The sequence below is a fragment of the Carettochelys insculpta genome, chromosome 17, assembly GCF_033958435.1.
Source record: "Carettochelys insculpta isolate YL-2023 chromosome 17, ASM3395843v1, whole genome shotgun sequence".
In the NCBI taxonomy this organism is placed as follows: domain Eukaryota; kingdom Metazoa; phylum Chordata; order Testudines; family Carettochelyidae; genus Carettochelys; species Carettochelys insculpta.
The window spans coordinates 21844245-21868388 of NC_134153.1; the positions used below are offsets into that span (position 1 = coordinate 21844245).

The 24144-nt window shown below is 45.1% G+C and overlaps 1 protein-coding gene across 6 annotated transcripts in view; it reads left to right on the forward strand.

The window, feature by feature from the left end:
- The window catches only part of SLC13A3 (solute carrier family 13 member 3), a 48378-nt gene extending 25197 nt beyond the window's left edge, over nucleotides 1-23181 (forward strand). For 4 of the 6 annotated variants that reach the window (XM_075011326.1, XM_075011333.1, XM_075011328.1 and 1 more), the window contains 8 exons: nucleotides 656-781; nucleotides 9274-9369; nucleotides 12048-12152; nucleotides 13279-13376; nucleotides 15078-15190; nucleotides 15508-15669; nucleotides 19173-19310; nucleotides 21500-23181. In XM_075011326.1, the coding sequence (XP_074867427.1) occupies nucleotides 656-781; nucleotides 9274-9369; nucleotides 12048-12152; nucleotides 13279-13376; nucleotides 15078-15190; nucleotides 15508-15669; nucleotides 19173-19310; nucleotides 21500-21685 (1024 nt within the window). In that variant the 3' untranslated portion in view covers nucleotides 21686-23181. The remainder of the gene's footprint in view (nucleotides 1-655; nucleotides 782-9273; nucleotides 9370-12047; nucleotides 12153-13278; nucleotides 13377-15077; nucleotides 15191-15507; nucleotides 15670-19172; nucleotides 19311-21499) is intronic. The other 2 variants (XM_075011327.1, XM_075011332.1) reach the window with 2 other exon arrangements.
- The last annotated feature ends 963 nt before the right edge of the window (nucleotides 23182-24144 follow it).

Sequence of the window (24144 nt, forward strand, 5' to 3'; positions counted from 1 at the left end):
CTCCGGTATTGACTGTTGTTATTATTTGGGAACTCCAGCATATCTGGAGAGCTACGTTTGCAAGATGTCTGTTTCAAAATGTCATTTCAAACTGTCCATTTAAGTTGTTAGAAGCAGGGACTGTTTCTTACTACAGGTTGAACCTCTCTAGTCAGGCACCCTCAGGATCTGAGTGGTGTCAAATGAGAGAATTTGCCAGACCACAGGAGGTCAATATTGTCAAACAACATTGTCGACACTTTCACTGCTCACTGGATTCTTAGAAGACAGTTGGGGTAAATTAGAGCTAAATAACAGCACAGAACACTGAGAGCCAGAACTGGTGTCTGTAAACAAACTTTATGGGACCATGGGAAACCTGGCCGCACCCATGATAAGTGGTCGTCTGGCTAACTAAAATCATGCTGGATTACAGATGTTGCTAGATGAGAGAGTGCCCACTTAGTGAGGTTCAACCTGTACATGCTTGTACAATTCCTAGCACAGTAGCGTCCCAATCTCAGTTACTGCTGCTGGACACGACTGATATGCAAGAACTGCACGGCTGGGGAGTTTGCATGACATTTTGATCATGATTTCAGATGTTTGTTTCTCTTTGTTTCATGTTAAAGGGTGTTTCACACCTCAGAGTAATCAGACTTCCCCATTTTTAAAGTTATTTTCCAGGGTGTGACGTGGTGAACTTTGGATCCTGGTTTGTATTTGCATTTCCTTTAATGCTGCTTTTCCTTTTCCTGGGATGGATATGGATCAGCTTCCTGTTCGGGGGAATTAACCTAAGGTACTTTTGTATCTGATTTTATTTGTTTGCTTTAATGTAATTATCACTATGTTGCAAGTAAGTAAGCAGTTTGTCTGGTGCTGATCCAAAGCCTAGTGAAATTAGTGGGAATCCTGGCTCAGGTCCTTAGACGTTTTGGCTATGTCTAGGTTAGAGCGATTTGTAGACAGAAGCTTTTGTCAGAAGATATCTTCTGACAAAACTTCTGCCGACAGATTGTGTCCAGACTGCAAAGCAGATCACAAAAGCAATCTGCTCTGTTGACAGAGAGCAGCCGAACTGCCCGGCCACTCTATCAGCAAAACAATCAACTGGAAGCACAGCAGACAGGGTTGCAGGTATCCCGGAATCCCTTTGTTTTGACAAAAGGCCCCTGGAATGTCCAGCCTGGCTTTTTGTCAGCAGAGCTCTGTCAGCAGAGGCATTCTTCCTCGTGGCAAGCAGGTACAACTGCCAACAAAAGTGTGGCGTTCTGTTGACTTACTGTCAACAGAACATCCTTGAGAATCTGGGTGCTCCATGGGTTTGTCAGCAAAATGGCCATTTCACCAACAAACTCTCTAGTTAGACGTAGCTTTCATCTGTACCTGTTGTAGTAAGTCAGTCCATATTTGTTCTATATGAAGCTGGGTGTATGTCACTTATGTTCAGTTAGAAGCTCCCACCTGAGTACACTCAACATGATGACTAACAAGAGAAAGTGCCCTGTAAGTGATGAATGCAGAGCTCATAATTATAATATTATTTAATATTCTGTTCAGGAAGTGGTTGGGTTAAAATATGGCACATGAGTAAAGCTGGCCAGAAACTACTGATGATGCACATGTTTACAAAAAAACTGAAAACAATTTTTTGTGAGTGATTTTCTTGCCATTACTCCACCAGCTCTCATAAATAACTCTTACATAATTTCTACTTTTTCAAAGGCTCAACATAAGGCCCACCCTTAGATGATGTAAATTAGGAGAACTTAGTAGAGGTCAATGGAGCTATGCAATTCACCATAATGGAGGATCTGACCCAAAAGATGGAACATTCAAATGTGCTCAACATTGGTTTAACTCCATTCCCATTGAAATCCAGGAGAGTTTTACTGTTGATTTCAATGGGAGCATTTAGGCCAATGTCAAATGCTTTTGAAAATGTCATCCAAAGGTCTCAATTTACAACTCTCTTTAATTAGCCTGTGCATCTGAGCCTGCAATTGTTGGATGCACAGTCCTTTGGAGGTGCAAATGGGTGTTTGTGTGCACAAATCTGGCAGTTAGGTCAGGACTGAGCAAACTTTTTATGTCAGGTCCCATTTTTCATCCCTGCAATAAGCAGCGCCCCCACCTGTCTAATGTGATCCAAACTGACGGAAATTTCTGTTACGTTCACACTTAAAAAAAAAAAGTAAGTGTATAGAATGTAAAAACTTTATTAATCAGTGTATATAAGTATGAATACACATCTGTAAAACAGTAACATATTTCAACATTATAATTAGGTGGATGAGCCTCAGACCCAGCACCTGATCGTGCTTTCCTCACCCCTTGGAAATTTTTTGCCTCCCTGAGAGGGCTCACCCCTCTCCTGTACGCATTCCAGAATTAGGCAGTTGGTCACGTGACTTACACACACAACGTGATTTGCATGTGTGGGCAGTGAACATAAGAGTGTTACAGGTTCAGATTTTCTGTTTATGGAAGTTAATGGCAAAACTCCCCAATCTTGGCCCCACTGAAGTCCGTGGCAAAGTTCCCATTGAGTTTAGTAGAGTCAGGGTTTCATTTTATGACTGAAAATGTGGCCCCAAAGAGGTTACCTTGGGACAGGGATTAAAGATCAGTGATTTCATAACACTTTTTTTTCCAGTGTGTTAATCTATAATTAATTTGTAATACAATTTTATTGTAAATCTAACCCCAAACCCGTGTATTTGCAATGTTCTCTCCACCATCCATGACTTGCTGCACTTGATCTGTTTGATCAGGTGAGTTGTTAAGCAGTTACTAGCATTTTGAAGTTTCTCTTCTATTTTCCCTTCCATTTTCCTGCATGTTATTAATTAACACATATTTCTGTTTTCTGCGTTCCGCATGTAACATTTCTAAGAGAAGATTTTGAGTTGTTTATTGGATTTTAACATCAGGATAAAAAAGAAATGGAAAAAATAGGTGCACATTAGGATTATTCAAGTATATAATTTTATCAGTGACAGAAAATTACTCTGGAGCTTTTTCAGTGAAATAGGAAATACCAAGATCATGTCATCCGTAGACACACATGGGCTGCATCTACACAGCCCCTCCCTTTCGGAAGGGGCATGTAAGTACAGCAGATTGAAAATGTTAATGAGGTGCTAATATGACTATTCAGTGCCTCATTTGCATGATGGTAGCCAGTCGCTGCATTGAAAGTGCTGCTTTGGAAATGCACAGTAGCTGTGTAGAAGGGGTTCCTTTGAAAGGAAGCCGCACTTTTGAAAGTATCTTTCTTTCTGCAACAACTCATGTGGCTATTTTGCATTTCAAAAGCAGCACTTCTGATGTGGTGAGTGGCTGCTATTATGCAAATGAGGTGCTGAATGGTCATATGAGCATTTACACATGTTGTGTAAGAGTCAGACTGCATACAAGCCCAGGGTTCCCTGCTCAAAAGGCTTAGTCTGGCTAAGGAAGAGAAACCTATTAAAATGCCAGCCCCATTATTAAAAATCCCTCACATACTTGTTTTTCATCGACAAGTGCTTTGCACAAATTAGAGACCCCTCAGAAAGTTGCTGGTGGTTTGTGAAAGTGAGGGAGGGTAGGGAAGAGCCTTATTTCCCACCTCACTCGCTTCTGAGTCAAGTGGCTGATAGAGTCATCTGCTAGAAGCGATAAAATCTGCAAATCTAAGAATTTCACTCTCATTTACATTCTGAGCAGTCTTTGTGATCACAGGTGCACCACTGCCTCACCGCAGCCCTTGTCAGCTGAGCAGCGTGGCCCTGTGCAGCGCTTCCTGCCTGCCTCTGTCTGCTGGCCTCCTTTCTGGTTCCCCTCAACCCGCTGGGGCCTCTGTAGCCTCGCCACAGCCTCTGTGGGCAAGGCTAACCTATGCTGCCAGCCTTCCAGCTCCTAGGGGGCCACCATCCCCTGGGAGCACTGGAATCATTGCTGGTTTCCTAGCCTAAGCAAGGTGGGAGAGCAGAGGCAGCTGAGTGGGGGTGAGGATCTAGCGGGAGAGTTCAGGCTTTTGTTTTTTAAAAAAGGGTAATTATGTTGATCTTTTGTTTTGTTCTTTTGCTTAACTTTGCCTGGGAGGGCTGGGGGGTCGGGGGGAGTGGGCTCTTTAAACAGCAGGGAGCTGTTGGTTTTTTTATTTTGTTTTGTTTTGTTTTTTCCCCAAGCTGGAGAGTGGGTGGGACAGGCTTTTGGAACATCAAGATAAAGAGTTTTTATATATATAAAGCACTCTCTGTCTCATTAAACATTTGTTAACATGGTGTTGTTTTTATGTGTGTATATTCACATTTATATACTGATTCATGAAGTTTTGACATTCTACACACCTATTTTTTTATACTTGCTGAAAGGTTTCTTTTTTATATATGAACATAACTGGAATGTCCATTGCTTTGGATTTTATTAGATGGGTTGGGGAACCCCAGTTAATTGTAGGGCCAGAAAGTGGGGCCCAGCATAAAAAGTTTGCTCACCCTGGTCTACACTGTGGAATATCACTACCAATCAAAATGACACCAGCGAGAGCCCGAAGAACATAAGAATGGCCATAGTGGGCCAGACCAAAGGTCCAACTAGCCCAGTATCCTGTCTTCTGACAGGGGCCAATGCCAGGTGCCCCAGAGAGATTGAAGAGAACAGGTGGTCATTGCGTGGTCCCCCTGTCATCCATTTCTAGCCTCTGGCAGAGGCTAAGGACACCATTCCTGCCCATCCTGGCTAATAGCCATTGATTGGACCCAACCTCCATGAATATGTCTAGCTCTTTTTAACCCTGTTAAAGTCCTGGTCTTCAGAACACCCTCGGGCAAGGAGTTCCACAGGCCTACTGTGTGCTGCTTGAAGAGAAACGTCCTTTTGTTCGTTTTAAACCTGCTACCCATTAATTTCATTTGGTGACCCCTAGTTCTTATATTATGGGAACAAGTAAATAACTTTTCCTTATTCATTTTTGCTATACCTGTCTTGATTTTATAGAGTTCTATCATATCCCCCTTTAGTCTCCTCTTTTCTAAGCTGAAAAGGCACTGTCTTTTTATCTTTCTTCATATGGCGGTATGTACTGTAGTGTAGATAAGGCTCCTGTGGCTTCCTCTGCTTTTACCACTGTATCCTTTAAACTTGCCCTGAGCAAGAATAGTCTGTTCTACCCTCAAGGGACACCCCTTGTTCCCTACCCAGAACACCAATGAAATTTATATACTCAGAACCTAGAGGCTGTGTCTACACTACCACCCTCCTTTGAAGGAAGGATGGTAATTAGGGCGTTGGGAGGTTACTAATGAAGTGCTGCGCGGCATACTCAGTACTTCATTAAGCAAATTCCCCTCTGCGGCAGCTTCGACGTTTAAAACTTGGAAGTACTGGCTCGCGTCTAGCCATGGCTCACCCACCAGTACTTTGAAGTGCCGGAGCAACTTCAAAGTCCCTTTACTCCTCAAAGTTGCCCCGGCACTTCGAAGTACCGGTGGGTGAGCCGCAGCCAGACGCAAGCCGGTTGCCGCCAGGGGGGATTTGCTTAACAGAGTGCAGTGTATGCAGCGCAGCACTTCCTTTCTAAACTCCCAACACCCTACTTACCATCCTCCCTTCGAAGGAGGGTGGTAGTGTAGACAAGCCCAAAGAGAATTCAACCCCACTGTTTCTAGGAAGCAGCAGAGCTTTTCTGTTGGTAATTAGTGCCACCAGAAAAAGTGCCCACTCGGAACTAGAGTCTTTATTTCTTTATATGTCCCTCACCCCATTTGTGCATGCCACTTGGACAGTTGGGTCCATTAACATCCCTTTGTACCCATAAATGAGTGTTCACACAGATTTTGCCAGCACATTTTTGTCTTGTCACGAGAGGATGGGACTAGAAAGCTATAATATCCACTGCCTAACACGTGAAGGGCCAGGTTTTGTTCCCTTTACTCACGCTGAGTAATTATTACATGAGCAGCTCCACTGATGTTTACAGGTTTATATGCCAGGTAAGGTGTGACTCAGTGTGGGTAAAGAGTGCTATGAATATTAGTTGTGGCATTATATATAGCTTCTCTAAGGCTGTGTCTAGACTAGCCCCCAACTTTGAAGGGGGCATGGTAATTAGCGGGTCAGGAGATTACTAATGAAGTGCTGTGGGGCATATGCAGCCCTTCATTAGTCAGAATCCCCCCTGCGGCAACTTTGAAGTGTGAAACAAGTGCCGGCTTGTGAGTAGCCGCAGGTCAGCTGTGAGTACTTCAGAGTGCTTACGCTCCTTTGTAGTCCCTTTACTCCTCAAAATTTGAATGAGAGAATTTGCCAGACCATGGGAGGTCAATGTTTTCTAGGAGCATTACCAACACTTCCACAGCTTACTGGGTTCTTAGAAGACATTCGGGGTAGATTTTTGCGGAGTAAAGTGGTTATATGGGGTGTCTGGGGTAGAGGTAGTACCTTTGACTCTCCGGCAGCTGCGCCTTTTCAGGTGGCTGGAAGCATTGGTCCTCACCCACCACTCAACTCAGATGGAGCGATGGGTCGAGCACTACTCCGAACTGTACTCATGCGAGAACACTGTGGTTGATACAGCCCTCAACGCTGTCGAGCTCCTGTCAGTCATGGACGAGCTGGACCAGGAACCAACTGGTCGAACTGAAGAAAGCTATTGACAGCACTGCGGTAGGAAAGGCCCCTGGCCAGGATGGTACCACCAGAGGTAATCAAATGTGCCTTGGACACACTCCTGGAACCCCTACATGAGCTGCTGTGCCTGTGCTGGAGGGAGGGTGAAGTTCCACGGGATATGCAGGACGCCAACAGTGTAACCTTGTATAAGAACAAAGGAGACAGAAGTGACCGCAACATTTACCATGGAATCTCCCTTCTAAGTATCACTGGTAAATTGTTCAAAACAAAAAGCAGTCAAGTAGCACTTTAAAGACTAGCAAAATAGTTTATTAGGTAAGCTTTTGTGGGACAGACCCACTTCTTGGTAAATTGTTCTTCTTGGTAAATTTACTTCTTGGTAAATTGTTCGTTTGTGTCACCCTTAGCAGACTCCAGAAGCTCTCTGAGAGGGTGTATCCTGAATCCCAGTGTGGATTCCGTGCTGAGAGAGCTACCATTCACATGATCTTCTCCCTGAGGCAGCTGCAGGAGAAATGCAGGGAGCAGAGGAACCATTCTACGTCACTTTCATCGACCTGACCAAGGCTTTTGACTCGGTCAGTAGGGATGGACTGTTTAAATTGCTCCACAAGATAGGCTGTCCACCACGGCTACTCCAGATGATCTAGTCTTTCCACGAAGACACGAGAGGAGCCATCCAATATGACGGCACATCATCAGATGCCTTCAGCATAAGGAGTGGCGTCAAACAAGGATGCGTCCTTGCTCCGACATTGTTTGGGATCTTCTTCGCACTCCTCCTGAAGCAGCCTTCAGATCCTCAACAGAGGGCACCTTTTTGCACACAAGATCTGATGGGAAACTGTTTAATCTTGCAAAGCTGAAGGCTAAGTCTAAGGTGCGGGAAAGTGCTCATTAGAGACGTGCTGTTCGCAGATGATGATGCTGTATTGACACACACAGAAGGCCAGCTTCAAAAACTGCTGGATCAGTTCTCCAAAGCATGCAAGGACTTTGGGCTTATCATCAGCCTAGAGAAGACAAATGTACTTGGTCAGGACGTTGCTGAACCTCCATCAATCAGCACTGACAATTACACGCTAGAGGTCATCCACGAGTCTACTTACTTTGGGTCCACCATCACCGACACCCTGTCGCTGGAGTCTGAGCTAAACAGGAGGATTGGAAAAGCAGCCACAACTCTGTACAGACTTAGCAAGAGAGTGTGGAACAACAACAAGCTGTACACTCACACCAAAATGGAAGTCTACAGAGCCTGCATCCTCAGCACCCTCCTCTACGGCAGCGAGTCTTGGACCTTGTACGCCCGCCAGAAAAAGAGGCTGAATGTCTTCCACTTGCGCTGCCTCAGGCACATTCTTGGGATATCATGGAAGGACAGAGTGCCCAACAACGCTGTCCTCGAGCAAGCTGGAATTCCAACAATGCATACCTTCCTCAGGCAGTGGGGGCTCTGCTGGCTTGGCCACACCCACAGGATGAATGATGGAAGGATCCCAAAAGACATCCTGTACGGTGAGCTAGCCTCTGGCAAAAGACCTCCTGGACGCCCCCAGTTGCGCTACAAAGACACCTGTAAGAGGGATCTCAAGGAGGTAGACATCGACCCAGATAGTCGAGAAGAGCTGGCAGAGGACCGCAGCAGCTGGAGGGAAGAACTACACAAGGGCCTTCAGAAGGGTGAGATGAAGATCAGACAGCTGGCAGAGGAGAAGCGAGCCCGTATAGAAAGGACAGCAAGGACCTGCCAGATGTGCACTACATATGCAGCAGATGTAGCAAGGACTGTCACTCTCTTGTGGGCCTCCACAGTCACAGTCAATGCTGCAAATGACGATCTTCAATGGAGTCATGAAGGGCGCGATCCATAGTCTACGCAGATTGAACGATGCCTTGGAACAAAGGGACTTCGGAGGAGCATGGGCACTTCAGACTACCTGTGGCTGACCTGCGGCTGCACTCAAGCCGGCACTTTGAAGTTGCCACGGGGGAGATTTTGACTAATGAAGTGCGCATGTGCACCACAGCTCTGCATTTGTAATCTCCTGACACCTTGATTATCATGCCCCCTTCGAAGTTCAGGGATAGTCTAGACACAGCCTTAGAGGTGGGAAGTCTATTTGAGAGACAGGAAGTATTCACTATAGGTTGAAATTCTCTTATCTGGAGCTCTTTCTTTTGTCCAGCAAAATACATAATCTGTCATGATTTTAGTTAGATGGATGACCACTTACCATGGGTGTGACCAAGTTTCCTGTGGTCCCATAAAGTTTGTTTCAAGCCATCAGTCCTGGCTCTCAGTGTTCTGTGCTGTTATTTGGCTGTGATTTACCCTTAAATGTCTTCTAAGAGCCCAGTAAGCAGTGGAAGTGTTGGTAATGCTGCTAGACAACACTGGCCTTCCATGGTCTGGGAAATTCTCTCATTCAGCACTGGTCAGTTCCTGAAGGTGCTGGATGAGAGAGCTTCAACCTGTATACTGTGAAATGGATCCATATGATATTGGTTTTCTTAAATCTTAATGTCTGTGAAGTATCCTTTCTCTTCCTGCACCTTCCCCGCAACAACTCTGTGTATGCCCTGGATAGGTGGGTGCAGAACAGTAAAAATGCACATCAATGTTTGAAACTGCAAAACTGAGTGTTGTTTTTATTACCATGTTGGTAGGCGTTGCAGAAAGAAAAAATCAGAAATAAGAGCCGATGCAGAAGCCCGAGCCCGAGTGGTCATAAAGGAGGATTATCAGAAACTGGGGCCAATGAAGTGAGTCACCAAAAGGGAACAAAAATGGTATAAAAAACAACTAAACTGGAAACAGTAGTTCTGGGGAGGGAAACCGTGAGAATTTTTGAAGAATTTGTCAGTGAATTTCCATTTGTTGATATTTGTAACCATAGTAAGTTTGCTTTCTTCAAATTTTCAGCAGCTCAGGCTTTACTAAGGTGATTAATTTCAGATAATAAACATGTCACTCAGATGTTCCACAAATGTCAATTTCCAATTGCAGATGACAGTTCATGCTGTGGTAATTACATAATGTAAGTCTTCTAATCAGGAAATAGAAACATTATCATGTGACTTATGTGACTAACCAGTACTGCATGAATTCTTAATATTCATGGGAAACTGTTTATGAATGATCTGTAGAGCAGGTATTGTCTACTGAAAAGATTAATTAAAAACTGCCATTAATGAATTTAATTCAAATATTTTATGACCTATTTGTGGGCCATTTTGTGAACAGACAATTAGATGGATTATTTTATTTATTGTGAAATGTTCTGAGATCTACCAATCAGAGGCTGCGTCTACACTAGCAAGTTTTTTCAGAAAAGTTAGGCCTTTTTCAAAAAGCCCCGCAGAGCGTCTACACACACAATGTGCTCTTTCGATCTGAAATTGAAAGAATGCATCCCTTTTTCCGGAGGCCCTCTTTCTCTCCCAGATGAGGAAGAATGCCTTTTCCAAAAGATTCTTTCAAAAAAAAAGCATGTGTAGGTGCTCCACAGGCCCATCTTTCAAAAGAGCTGTTCTCATGGCACCAGATATTTTGATCTGTTCTTTCGAAAGAGCAAGGGCTGTGTGGCAACTCTCTATCAAAAGAGCAGATTGATCTTTCCATCCGCTTTTTTGTGTGTGGATGTGCTCTTTCGAAAGAAGTTTTTTCAGAAGATCTCTTCCAGAAGAACTTCTTTTGCAGGAGTGTTATAGTGTAGACACAGCCAGAGTGAAGAGAGAGCAAGGTGTTTTCAATTTCCCAGGTTCCAGTTTCAGGCATAACTGACATTTCTGGCTTTGGTTTGATTTAACTAGCTCTGTATTGATATTTCAATGCAATTTTTTGAGTCAGTCCCAATGATCTAGTTACATATTGGAGAGTGTGGCATCAGAGATGGTTAAACTTACAGAATGAGATGCTAGAAAATGATGTATAGCAGAAGCATCAACTATGTGGCCCAAACTGTTTTGAATGGGACACCAAAAAGTCCAGGCAACCAAAATGAGTGGACATTTCTTTAGAATGCAGGTCTTTGTTTTGCTGCATCTCAGTTTCCCCATTTGTAAAATAGTGGTTCCATACTCACGGCCGAGAGAACAGCTGACGTTTCTGATGGGCCAATATTAAAAAAAAAAATCAGTTTGTTTCAAATCAAAATGGAATTTTGCTGGTTTTTCTTGCTGTAATCAGCCTCTATATCCAATTTATTTGGGATCAGAATCACCTGAAATGAAATTAACCATTTGTCCAGCTTTTTGTTTTGTCTTCAAAATGCTTTTTGACCTGAAATAGATCTTGGGAAGGGGTGGTTCAATTTCTGGAGTTTCATATCCTTTAAAAAAAAAAGATAAACGTTGCTGATGCAAAAAGTCAAAGGGGTAGTGTAGACTAATGGCAAGTAGCAAGCTGAGGTGTAAATACACTGTCCATGTGAGCTCTGCTTCTGTGCGCTAAAGGTTCTCTGGTGGTCGCTGATCTACACTATCTTGACACAGAAGTAGGTGCAAACACACTGTGGCTCTTTAGTCTATGCAGATAGTTCCTGTGTAGCATGTTAGTGCGCTGTGGATTTCCACACCAGCTTGATGCAAACTAACTCGTATGGTTTAGACCCACCCACAGTGTTCTGTTTCAAAATGAACCTTTTTAACTGTTTTTGGGGAAAAAATTCTGACCACTCAACCTGAATTCAGTAATAGTTTGTGTCCCCCAAAATGCATTTAATTTAGTGAATTTACTCTTTGCTCCCCACAGATTTCCCAGCTCTGCTCACAAAGTTATTGCAAAGGTTCACTGATGTTTGTTTGTGCTGTGCTACCTGCATTGTCATTATTACGCTTGTGTGCGCTAAATGAAAGAAATTGGTTTATTTTCTCCTCCCAGTACATTATGGACCAGCCTGCAAAATGTCATTGTAAGAATCAAAGTCCCACTTTGAGTTTTAGGAGCGGAGAAGGCCATTAAGCTGTGAGCTACCAATTTGATTAGCTTAAATTCAATCCGAGTGATTTCTTCTCACTATAGCTCCCTCCTTGCCTCTTGGAGAGATTTTAAGGCAACATTTTGTGGACTTGTCTTTATCAAATTCTAGCTCCATTGAAGTCAAGGAGAGTTGCGCCACTGACTTTATTCAGATCAAGATTTTAACCCCTGGTTCTTCGTAGAAATACTAACATTGGCAGAAGTTGCTGTAGTTGGCAGATCCCCTCCCTCGTCAGCTCCCAGTTATTCACATCATCCATGCGTTATTATTAATGTTATTCACAGTAGAGAGGGAGAGTCCTCGTGTGTCATATGTGATGTTCAGTGTCATTTTCTTTTCCAAGCTAAGGCTTGAAATGCAGTGAAATCATCACAAGCAGCATAAGGTGAGCCAGGAAAGGTGACTTATGTTTACTTCATTAACATGACTGTTTTTTAATTGCATCTCCTTACACTTTAGGTTTGCAGAACAGGCAGTTCTCTTCTTCTTCTGCTTGTTTGCAATCCTGCTGTTCTCCCGGGACCCAAAATTCATCACAGGTTGGGCAAGTTTATTCAGACCCGGGTAAGTTTCTATTTTCAATCTCTCGTAATGTTTGTTTGTTTTTTTCAAGTGGATTTCCCGGCTTTTGAGATACCTGTGTTTCTAGTGTCCTTATTTATACTGTTGCCCAGGTTTCATGAACTAAATGGAGCTGAACCTCATGTATCTCTGTAGAACCATTTTAAAGGTTTATGTTTTCAACTAGTGGCAGTCTGGTGGAATGTTGGCCTTAAAAATATTAACACCTATTTCATGACAGGCCTATGGCCTGAGCTCTGGGAACGTTGTCTGTTGATACATTTAGGGCCAAGTCTGAAAGTCTTTGGGCTAGCCATTGATTTCAGTGCAGGCCTGGGCTGATAAAGGCTGCAGCCAGCACTTCACCCCTTAGTGCTTTTTTCTCTGCTTTGCAAATTTGCCTCCATTGTGCCAACCAGACTTTTCGTATGCAAAGAGAGTGGAAAAGAACAATAGAAGAAATAATAATACTTCCAGAGCAAGAGTGAGTTGTTCCTGCACAGAAAAGAGTGTAGTTCTGTTTCTCGAGGGACCCAGTTCAGCACGCTCTCCATATTCAGCAAAGCACTTCACCACGTGCTTGGCTTTAACAGGAATCAAGTACATACTTCACAGATTAGTTTGTTTCTTAACAGTTACTTAAAGTTAAAGCTTCAATTCTTTGTTGAATTGGGGCCTAGAGCCTTTACGTCATGCTCTTTGCTTTAGAAGCAGCACATTTGACTGAGATCCTAATCAAAATAGGCCACTGTGGTCTGATTTTCCTACTCCCCTGCAACCAGCTTAGGCAATCTTCCCACACCTCCGTAATCAGTATTCTTCTTGCAAACTCTAACAGATGGAGAGGGATTCAGCTGTGAGACTGCCAGCACCACCACTGCCACCGTCTCTCCCCCCTGGTTTTTTTTAAGTCTGGGTTTTTCTGTTTTCAGGGTCTCTGGGCAGTTTTCTAAGGGAGTCCCAGCCAGTCTGAGAAATGTAGCTCAGAGGGAAATTTAGAAAATGTATCATGAACAACATGTGTGTTTGATGCAGAATCCTAATCTTCTTTGGTAAATCCCAATTTGTGTATACTTTGCAAATCTCTAGGCTTTTGTCGCTTACAAGTGTTTCTGCTCCTCCTGGACAGGTTTGTCACAGATGCGGTGACTGGAATTGCTGTTGTGACTGTGCTGTTCTTTTTCCCTTCACAAAGACCATCCTATAAATGGTGGTTTGACTTAAAAGGTAGGTTGTATGTCCTTAGGAATAGGGAGTGTAGGGACCCTGTTCCCTTCTTCTGTGTTTCCTATGAGGTGAGCACACTGCAGGAGCTCAGCACATAATACTTAGGCCTTGTCTACACTTATCAGCCCCACTGATCTTCTTCAGCTACACAAATAGTGTAGCTGGAGTTGACATAACTACAGAGGTGTCTTGCGGGTCGTAGCTATTCCATCAGTGCCAGTACTCCTTTTGTTTTGGTGACGTACCACTGTTGACAGGAGCAAGCTTGGAGGTAGATTTATCATGTCTACACTAGGCACAATAAATCAACAGCTGGTGGATCAATCGCTGCTGCATCAATTCATGGCATAGTGGAGACAAGGCCTAAGGCAGAGTACTCTTTCAGTAAGTATGAAAAGCACCTATGTCTCATTGCCTGTCAATGAGACTTAGGTTCCTAAGTGCCTCAGTCACTTATAGAATATTTACGCGTATGGCTACGGCCACTTTCATCTTAATGTGGAGGTGCAGCTTGTGGAGACCCTGGGTCTCAGCTCAGAGCAAAGCAGCCCTTGCTCTGGCCTACTGTTACAAAACAAAAGCAACTGCCATTAATTCATTTCATGCAAATTGGTTTTTGCTTTCAGACTCCTGGCAGCTTGTTCCTCCAGACCCCCATTGGGAGAAAGTGGGTGTCCTTATTTGACAGAACGTGGCAGATCTCCTAGTTTACCTTTCCATATGTGAGAATAATTGAGTTCTTATTCAGAAGTGACTTTCTGGACTGTGTGGCTGTTTCTACACAGGCCACTTCCTTTGGAAGTGGCATGTTAATACATGGAGCAAAAGATGCTAATGAGGCGCGGATGCAAATTCCCTGTGCCTCATTAGCATAATGTCACGTGATTTGGAGTCTGGAAGACCGTTCTTCTGGACTCCAAAATGCCTTGTTGAAGCGCAGCCCCCGGGGGGGCTTCCAGAAGGAAGTCCTCCTTCCGGAGGCCCCTTCTTCCCAAAAATATTCAGGAAGAAGGGGCCTCCGGAAGAAGGACTTCCTTCCGGAAGACCCACCCCGGGGCCACGCTTCTACATGCCATTTAGAGTCCGGAAGAACGGTCTTCCGGACTCCAAATCACAAGACGTTATGCTAAAGAGGCGCAGGGAATTTGCATCTGCACCGTATTAGCATCTTTTGCTCCGTGTATTAGCATGCTTCGGAAGTGGCCTATGTAGAAACAGCCTCTCTCTCTCTCTCTCTCTCTCTCTCTCTCTCTCTCTCTGTGTGTGTGTGTGTGTGTGTGTGTGTGTGTGTGTGTGAGTGAGAGAGAGAGAGAGAGAGAGAGATTTCCTAGCTAAAAGATTCGTACCACTTTGAGCTGACAAATTAACATGGTGACAAACTTGTCCACACAATTACAAATGTCAGAAAATTTCTTCCTGACATGATCTGTCAGATGTCAAAGAGAAGAATATTTATGACTAACACTCAGAGGAAATCGTCCTTTATGTTAAAAAAAATACAGCTGAGAAAAAGCCCAAGAAAACCTTGACTGTCAGAACTTTTTTGCTGCCCATGTGATTGAAATGGAAATATTAAGTGGTTTGTTATTAATGGATCATATGCTAACTTTGACACCAGTGAGTAATGCACGTATTTTATCAGGTGACAAGCTATTTGTTAATCTGTGTGCATGTGCTTGGTTGGGATCTACCCTTGTTTAGCATCACATGCTGAGAATGCACCCTTGCTATCTTGGAGAAGGGCCCAAGAGACTGTACCCTGGAACATTATCTTGCTGCTCGGTGGAGGATTTGCCATGGCAAAAGGATGTGAGGTAATTTTTGGAGTGAGGCACATCATCGATATTATCTTACTGTCATTCTGTGCTGTGCCCCTATATATCAGATTGGCCTATGATTTTGCTCCTACAATTTTGCACCTGCAGTCCATGGCAGTTAGGATATTGAATGACTGTACCTGACGTCTAAGTGCTATAATATGCACCTCCATCATATGTCTGCATTTCAGAAGGTGGTGCATGAAGTGATCCCTGTTTAATATGTAGTTTACATGTCCGTGGAATGATCTGAGTTTTGCATGGAAATGCAGGAAACCAAATATAACACCTTCTGTCCTTCCTTCCTGCTTCAGGAGTCAGGCTTGTCTGTTTGGATCGGAGGCCACCTGCATCCCCTGGAGAGTGTGCCACCAGCAGTAGCTGTTGTGCTTACCACAATAGTGATCGCCTTATTCACAGAGTTTGCCAGCAACACAGCCACAATTATAATCTTCCTGCCTATCCTGGCAGAGCTGGTAAGAGAGGTCATCATAATGGGGTCAGCTGTGACCCCTCTACGGTCTTTTTCAGAGACCCCCTTGGGTGTTAGGCCTTGCGCCTTTGTCTTGTCTGGGATGGAATCCTGGCTCCCATTATCAGACCAGGCCCTCTGTACCCTGTGTACCAACTGGGCTGACGCAACAGGCCTGACTGTATGGGAGCTTATGCCCTGTGGTGGCTATCGTGCCAGACGGTGGTTTCAGAACAGCAGAAAGAAAGCCTAGCATAAGAAAACAAGGAGATGAACATGACAAAAGGTCTCCTTTGTGCCTACCTTACCCTAAGCTCTAAGTCCTGTGTTCTCTAGGAGGTGAACACGCCACAGGAGCTCAGCACATAATACTTAGGCCTTGTCAACACTTACTGGCCCCGTTGATCTACTTCAGCTACACAGACAGCGTAGCTGAAGTTGACATACCTACAACAGGGTCTTGCATGTGGTAAGATTGACCGTGGCTGCTATTCTGTCACTATGGCTACTGTGCTGGTACTCGTCTTGTTTTGGTGAACTACGAGCATTGATGGGAACAAGCTCTGAGATCGACTTATCGTTTCTACAGTAGACACGATAAATTGAAAGCCACTGGGTCAATTGCTGCCTCATCAATTCACCGCGTAGTGGAGACAAGGCCTAAGGCAGAATAGTCAGCCGGTAAGTCTGGGAGTGGGCCAGACAGGTTTTGATTAATCAAAACCTCTAATTGGATCCTGTTCCTTTGTCACTGTGTTCCCCACAAACAGCAAACTGGGAGCAGTGGCGCAAATCCTGAGGGGAAGCAGCTCGGCTCATTGTGTGTCCCACAGAGCTGCTTCCTCCTCTGTATCACATCTGTCCCCAGATTACATTGGTTCAAGTAATCACACACCTGGAATACGGAGGTTCAAGTGCATACTGAGGATTACTAAAAATCTTATTCACCATGTATAAAGTTCTACCATGCTACCAAGAGACATTCCCCACCAGGTTCATGAATATTTCAGATCTCACCCAAAAACGGGCTTACAGACAATCCTTATTAATAAGATTAAGTAGTAGTTGGTAGTCTGTCGTGTCCAACGATGATGTCTTGAGCTTGCACAGGCTCATCGGTTGTGGACTCGCATGTGGCATAAATAAATAAATAAAAAAGACAGAGAGTTGTCATGTTTAAAGGATCATATGTTCAGACAAGAATAAAATATTTAGGTGAATTTCATAGCAGAGATGGTAAGGCTTCTGATTTGTAAACGGCCTTCTAGAATCCTTTTAAAAGGCTATGGGTCCATGTGCAGATTGTTCAAGATCTTCCATGAAAAGTGCAGGATTAATCCAGAGTATACCTGGAGACCTCAGTCTTATAGGCTTAGACATTCCTTGGCAAAGTTTATGCAGATCTGAGATAGCAAGTGTCAGGTGCAAAATGTGCTTTATATCAAGCTATGGTCACAAGTGGGTTTCCTTGGCTGAAGAATAGGTAATGTGTATTGCTGTTTTGAAGCTAATCCCTCATTTCTAGGCATGCGCTGGTAACTAATTGCACTCATTAGCATAGGACAATCAGCTATCAAATAGCACACACGAGGTTTACTACAAATTTCAAGGATAAATCAAACAATAATATTATTACACAATGGCTACGTCTACATGAGAGGGTTTTTCCAGCAAAACCGGGCTTTTATCAGAACAACCTGTGGCGTGTCTACACACAAAAAGGGCTTTGTTCACGGTTTGTCGACAAAACCCAGCACATCCATCAGCTCATTACACCTCTCCCCATTCAGCTATAACGCCTTTGCCGACAGTTTTCTGTTGACAAAACAGCCGTATAGATGTGCCGGGGCCCCTTTTGACAACAGACAGGGCTTCCATTCCCTTGGCTGCCCTGTTTGCAGAGCTTCCGGTCTGCTGTGCTGTCAAGAGAGGGCCAGGCAGTCTGGCTGCTCTCTGTCGACGGAGCAGATTGCTTTTTCGAGTTGCTTTTATGTGTAGATGTGATCTGTCAGCAGAAGTTTTGCTGGGAAATCCCTTCTGCCAGTCACTTCTGTCGACAGAGGCTTCTCTAGCCTATAAGGCTCAGCTAAGTGAAAATATCCCCTTATGACCTTGAGTCAGTAGAATACCAAAGTGGATCACTAGAGACAAGAACAGAATTCTGGCATCTGCAAGCTAAACTTGTTAAGATTGTTACACTTCTAACTAGATATAGAAAAACACAGACAGGGATGACGAGTGAGGAATGACACGGGTTGCACCAGCCCTGTGAGTGTCCCCACCATGTGACTCCTCCCCAGACCACCTCTAGCCCGAGGGAGGGCTGAGGCAACCACACTGTCCTGCCCGGCTCCTGCTCCGCCTCTTCCCCAGCGTTGCTCTGCCCTTACCCCTTCCCTCTAGCCCTCCCCTGTGATGTTGCTTGGAAGACTAGCAGGGGCCTTTTGCCAGCAGCAAGGGTCACCGCTCCCCACCTGCATTTATGGCAGCACTGGGGGCTGAGGAAGAGGAGTGATGTGCCCACAGCCTGCTCCATGCCCCCAGCGGCATCACTCTGCTTCCTACCTGTGAGTGCAGGGTGGAGCGAGTGGTCCTGGGCCTCCCCCAGGCAATGTGTCCAGCAGCTGGTGAAGCAGGGCTGTGTTGCTCCACTTCCCAACTGTTGCTGCAGGTGCCAGGCTTCCCTCTCTGCTGGTACCCTGGGCTGCTTCTCACCCCCTCTCATCCATGGCAGTTGGGGGTCACGTGCCCCCTTGCCTTCCCTTACATGTCATGCCTGAACATAGCAAATTCATCTAGGTTCTATTCCTGATTCTCTGTCAAGGCAGGCTGACATTTCAAGGACTCTAGTCTGTTGAATGTGGCTGTGCTAACTGCCCATAAGGAATGGACCTGTATGGCATTTCATTACTCTTCTGATACATCCTTAAGGATGATTTTGGCTCATTCATCCTGCTGATTGCTTAACCCTGGCTGGCTCAGCCTCACAGGGTCTGTATGCTCATTTAGGCCACGTAACCAGGCCCCAGAATTTAGTCAAACTATAGTTTTGCAGATGTTGTGCCTGCAGAGCTGCATATTGCATGGTTAGGTGGTTAGAACAGGCAACTGGGGAGCCAGAATTCCTGCTGTCCATTTTAGGCTCTGACACTGACCTGCTATATGACTCTGGGCAAGCCACTTCACAGCTCAGTGCCTCTGTTTCCCCATCTGAAACTGGTAGTTCACTTGTGAACTTCATAGGTGGTTTACAAGACCTGCTTAGTGCTTGTGGCTACTTGGAAACAAGCTACTTGGAGTGCAAGTAGTTGCTGCACAACATGAATGCTGCATAAAGATAGTTTTTAAACGTTATTAGTAATAGAACAGCAGGACATGCTGTTGTAAAGCACAGAGCCCTGAGTGCTGCTAGGCATAGCGCATAGTTGTTCGTATTGTTGGAGGTTTCTCCACTTTAGCTCTGAGCCCCTAATCTACAGCGTGTTTTCAAAATGTTGTTCTTTCAAGGCGATTCGTCTGAAAGTAAATCCCTTGTATTTAATGATACCTGGAACTATCGGATGTTCATATGCTTTCATGCTGCCCGTCTCCACGCCCCCCAACTCGATTGCGTTTTCTTCTGGACACTTGTTGGTCAAAGATATGGTAAGTTGCTTTATGTACAGGAATCACTGAGGAGACAATCATGACAAGGGTAAGACAATAATTTCAAGAGATGTTACCAGATCAGTGATTTGTAAAATGAAATCGCAAAGATCAGTTTCTTTTATGAGCAATGTTTGAATATAAAGCTCTTCATTCATGGTTGGTCATGTCTAGATGCCGTAGAGAGTACTATTTACATGAAATGGGCCAGATTCTGCCCTTGATTAAATCCATGTAAATCTATAGCAATTCAAGTGACTTCATTGGAGTTACTCCCCAGTGTCTTCTGTGTAACTGAGAACTGAGTCTGATCTTTAACTAATAGCAAAGTGGAATCAGACGCTTGAAAAATATTCCATTTTCTGCCTTGCCCTCTAGATATTAAACTAATTTATTGCCACAAATACATTCTCATTTCCCGTTGCCCTTTTGGCCTGAGTTTGAGAGCAGACCCCTCACAACGATCTCTGCTCTCACTTTGGCATAGTTAGAATGAGTCCCCTAAATGACGTGTGTGGAAGTTTCTTCCGCTCCTGCTACACTACCATTCTCCCATCAGAGGTGCCGTGGTAATGAGGCAATTTGAAGCTGGCTAATGAGGTGCTAACGTGCATATACAGTGCCTCATTAGCATTATGGCATCCGAGTGAACAGCCTTCCAGTTGCAGCTTGATGGTGAAGATGGGGGCAGCTTCGAAATAAGTGCCTCTCTTCGACATTCCCTTACTCTGATCTAGTTCTGCAGGGGTAAAGGAATGTTGAAGTGGGGCGCTCATTTCAAAGCTGTCCCCACCTTCACTGTCAATCTGCAATTCGAAGTCTGTTCGTGCCACTGCCATTATGCTAATGAGCTGCTGAATATGAATATGAGGGGCAGACCCTGCCCACCCAGCCAGACCTTCGGTGCTGCATAGTGCGTACCAGCTGGGGCTCTGGCTGCTTCTGTGGTAGCAGTAGTGGGAGCTGGGAGCTTGCTCGGCCCTTTAAAATTGCTGGGTCCTGAGGCAGCCGTCCCTTTTCCCGCTTCCCCCTCCATCGGCAGCCCTGGGAGGGGGAAAGGGGCAGTGACAGTGCGTTATTGATGGCTGTGTACGAGCCTGTACCAGCGGCCGCGGTAGTACCTAACTGTCATCTCTGCTTGATTCCTAATCCCGTGCCCTTGTTGCACAAGGTCATGGTGCTGTGGCAGCAGCACGAACAAGGGGTACACGTGGGGCAAGTCAGGTTGCACCCTGTGCTAGTTGTACCCCTTTAGGGGCCGAACCACAGGATACCCTTGCACACTTGCTCACCGAGTCACAAAAACAGCTTAACAGTTAAACTGATGAAAGGCAGGAGTGTGGGCAGAGAATATACAGGGGCTTAGGCATGACCCTTGTTGTGCTAATGAGGCGCTTTAGCAACTCGCCTTCCTTTCTGGCCTTGGTGCCCATCCAGCAGCTCTCATTAATACAGGGTTGGGCCTCCTGTGCCATCCCATGCCCATCTCTTGTTCAGCAAATTTTACCATGTTCTTGTACGTGCCATACTCAGCTCTGTGTTAAGGCTCTGCAGCAGTGGCTGCTGAATGCACGACATTCATTCTTTTTCTATTGAAAACCCTGAGAATCTAGCTGCCTGGACAGTCTTTCAGCAAACGAGCCAAAGGGCGAAGGGCTGGTGCCAAAAGTGGTTAAAGAGGAACGTCAGCGATCGAAAGATTCATGTGATTTTTAGGGCTCTGTTTGGATTCTGTCATCCTTAATCACATCCCCTTTAACTTACTGTGAAATTTTAGAGACGCAGTTTGCACCAGTTCATGTTGACAGGTCAGCTTGTTACCCAGTGTGTACTCTGTCTCTCAGGCCCTGATCCTGCATCAATGGTGGCTAAACTTCTATTTATGCCACTGGTGTAGGATCTGTCCGCAATTCAACAATGTCTTTGAGCACTTGTTGAGCGTGAGAACAATTCCTTTGATTACTCATATGCTTAACATTATCTAGCTGCGAAAGGGCTTTGATGGATCAGGACCTCAGTCAGCTTTTGGGAGTGGGGACCCTGGCTTGAGATGTAAATTAAGCCCTCTTTGTGGTTATGTTCATTCATGCGCAGTCAGACTCCCCCCGCCCCAGCAGGATTCCTTGCTTCACATGCTCAGGATTTCCAGGCTAAACCCAAGGAATAATACAGCTGCGTTTCTTTCCCAGGCAAGAACTGGGTTGCTCATGAATCTGATGGGAGTTCTGCTGCTTAGCTTGGCTATGAACACCTGGGCCAAGAGCATCTTTCAGCTAGGCACCTTCCCTGCATGGGCCAACATCCACACAGAAAACATCACATCCCTCTTGCCAGATGTGAAGAACGTCACTCTCAGCTCGCTAAACAAAATATGAACAAAGCCAGGTGGGACTCACTCACTTAGGACCAGAGCACTGAAACCACTGGAGTGTATGCACAGGACAAAGGCCGTATTGCTGCTCACGTTGCACAGGACTTTCTGTTTATTTTATTTTATTTTTAAAATATTATTCATTGTCACGACAGATTTATTTGGGGGGATGTCTTGGAAGAGATGTGTCCTCACCTACAGATACCTATCAAACAATTTTAGAAAACTTTGTCTAGCAGTAGCAGGTGTTAAATGGATGATCACCTCAGGCTCTAATATTTCCCAGGCAGATGCCACTCCTGGCGAAAACTTGGGAGCTTTGTTGTTAATGTCAGTGAGCTAGTTTCTGATACTCATGCTGGATGTTATCCTTACTCCCAGGGGTGAAATCAGTGGGACCATATGTGGCGCTACTCAACTTGAGTCAGGGTATCATAATCAGGTGCAGTGGGAGTCATGCTTGAGCCTTATGATGCCAGGACACTCATTGGGAGTCAAGGGTTCATTAGCATTTCACAAGTAATTGTGTCATGGAGTATGAAGACTATTTCTTCAGCTTCTTAAGAAAGAATGATTCAGGAGACACTGACTGAGCCTGGCCAGAATTTGGTGTGTTGCTCCCCATTGGGAGTTTGGCAATAGTTCTCAAACCCACTCATGAATGTGGGAGATAGTTTAAAACCCAAGACAACAATTTTCACACACGCTGTTGTACTGAAAAGCTGGGAGATCTGCAGCCATATTCCCTCCTGGTGCGATGCTGTGGCTATCAGGGAATCACCACCAGTGGTATATGTGGCTAGTCTTAAATTGGTGAACTTCCTTTAATTGAGGCTTTGAGGTTTACCTGCTCATGATGGTACTGCTGAGTCATACATCAGTAGACTGTTCGCAGAGGAATGTTCATGTTTTTGCAGAACAGAGTTTGATTCTTTTTTCTGATTGTTTGGGTACTTTCAATGAAAGGATTTGCAAACTGAGCATAATTTGAATCACCGTTTTATCCAAACGCTTGTATTTTGTTTGCGTAAGACTGACGTATTTAATTAAAGATCAGTGTTTGAAATGGAGGGGTTGAAAGAGAAGAAGTTTGATGTGGTGCTTTGAGGGAATCCTTGTACTCATACAGATCTTGGGCTCAACCAGAGCACATTCCTGGCTAGTGTAAACCGGCATAGCCCCAATGATGGGGATGGAACTAGCTGATTTACACCAGCTAACAGCCTGACTCCGCTTTCTCTATTACCCTTGAGTTACTGAAAAGATACAGTGTCAGCTCTGAGAGCATACAGGGTAATTTATCCATTAGAGCCAATTGTCCCTCTTTAATCGCAGCAGCAGTTGTGAAAACAGCATTGAGCACAGCACAGCTCTAGGAAGGTGTTCAAAGGCGTCACGCAGAAACCAGCGAACTAAACTGAGTCCACGTGGAACACACTGGGTGATGAGACGACATCTTCAAGATTAGGAAGCCTAAATAAAATGCATTAATGAATGTGCCATCCTGTTGTTTTATGTGTGAATCCAGTGGAGAAACATGGGGTCTGAGGAGCCTCTCACTTGCAGCAGCCTCATTCCATTAGCATCAGTGGAGCTACTCTTCAGGCATACTGGGGTGAGTGAGACAGGAGGTGGGGTCATTGGTGCTTTCTGTTTGCAATGCCTCCAGTCTAGTCAGGCTGCGACCCCTGCAGACACAAAGGAATAACAGTGGCACTAAAAGCATGAGGAAGGTACAGCTTTGAAGCAGCATCTCCCCTCACCTCTTTGGGCCAGTTTCTGGCTATTGCAGACACAGGTGTGTGGTGGGAGTGCAGGCACAGAGCCCCAGAGAAGCCATTTGCCTGGGCAGTGATGGGATGTTGCTTTTGGTGGGGGCTAGCAGAGTTCACGCAGTGCTGTCTGCACTGTACCTTCTGGGCAATGAGCCGGTGCAGCGCATGTTGGCAGCAGGTGCCACATCCCCAGGTTGCCTGGCCTGCCTTTTTGGGGTGCATGATGCCAACTGGGCCTTGCTTGTGTTCAGAGAATACTGTCAACAACTCTGTGGCTGGAAGTGACTCATGCTGTGCAGGGGAGGGCAAGTGAGGGGCAGGGAGGAGGCAGAGTGAGGGTATCTGACTTCAGCAGTTAAATTCTGTGGGGCACATGACGACCTCCATGCCCTCCTCTTCACTCATTGCCTGTATCTGTGGCTGCCTCCTACTGAGCCTTTTCCAGCACCTGTCCTGGAGGAAGCCCAGAGCAGCTACTAGTCACTACAGTGACACTTCCTGGAGGCCTGGCCACATTCACCTCAGCAGGGGCCTGGGGTCCTGGCAAATTACTTTGAATAGTCTGCTTCCCTGGGCCTACAACTCAAGTCTTACACCCTGTTCCTGACCAAGATTAAGATGTGGGATGCTGGCTGCGTTGGTAACACAGCTTCTCTGTGGTCGTGCATTTTGAGGTGCTGTATTAATC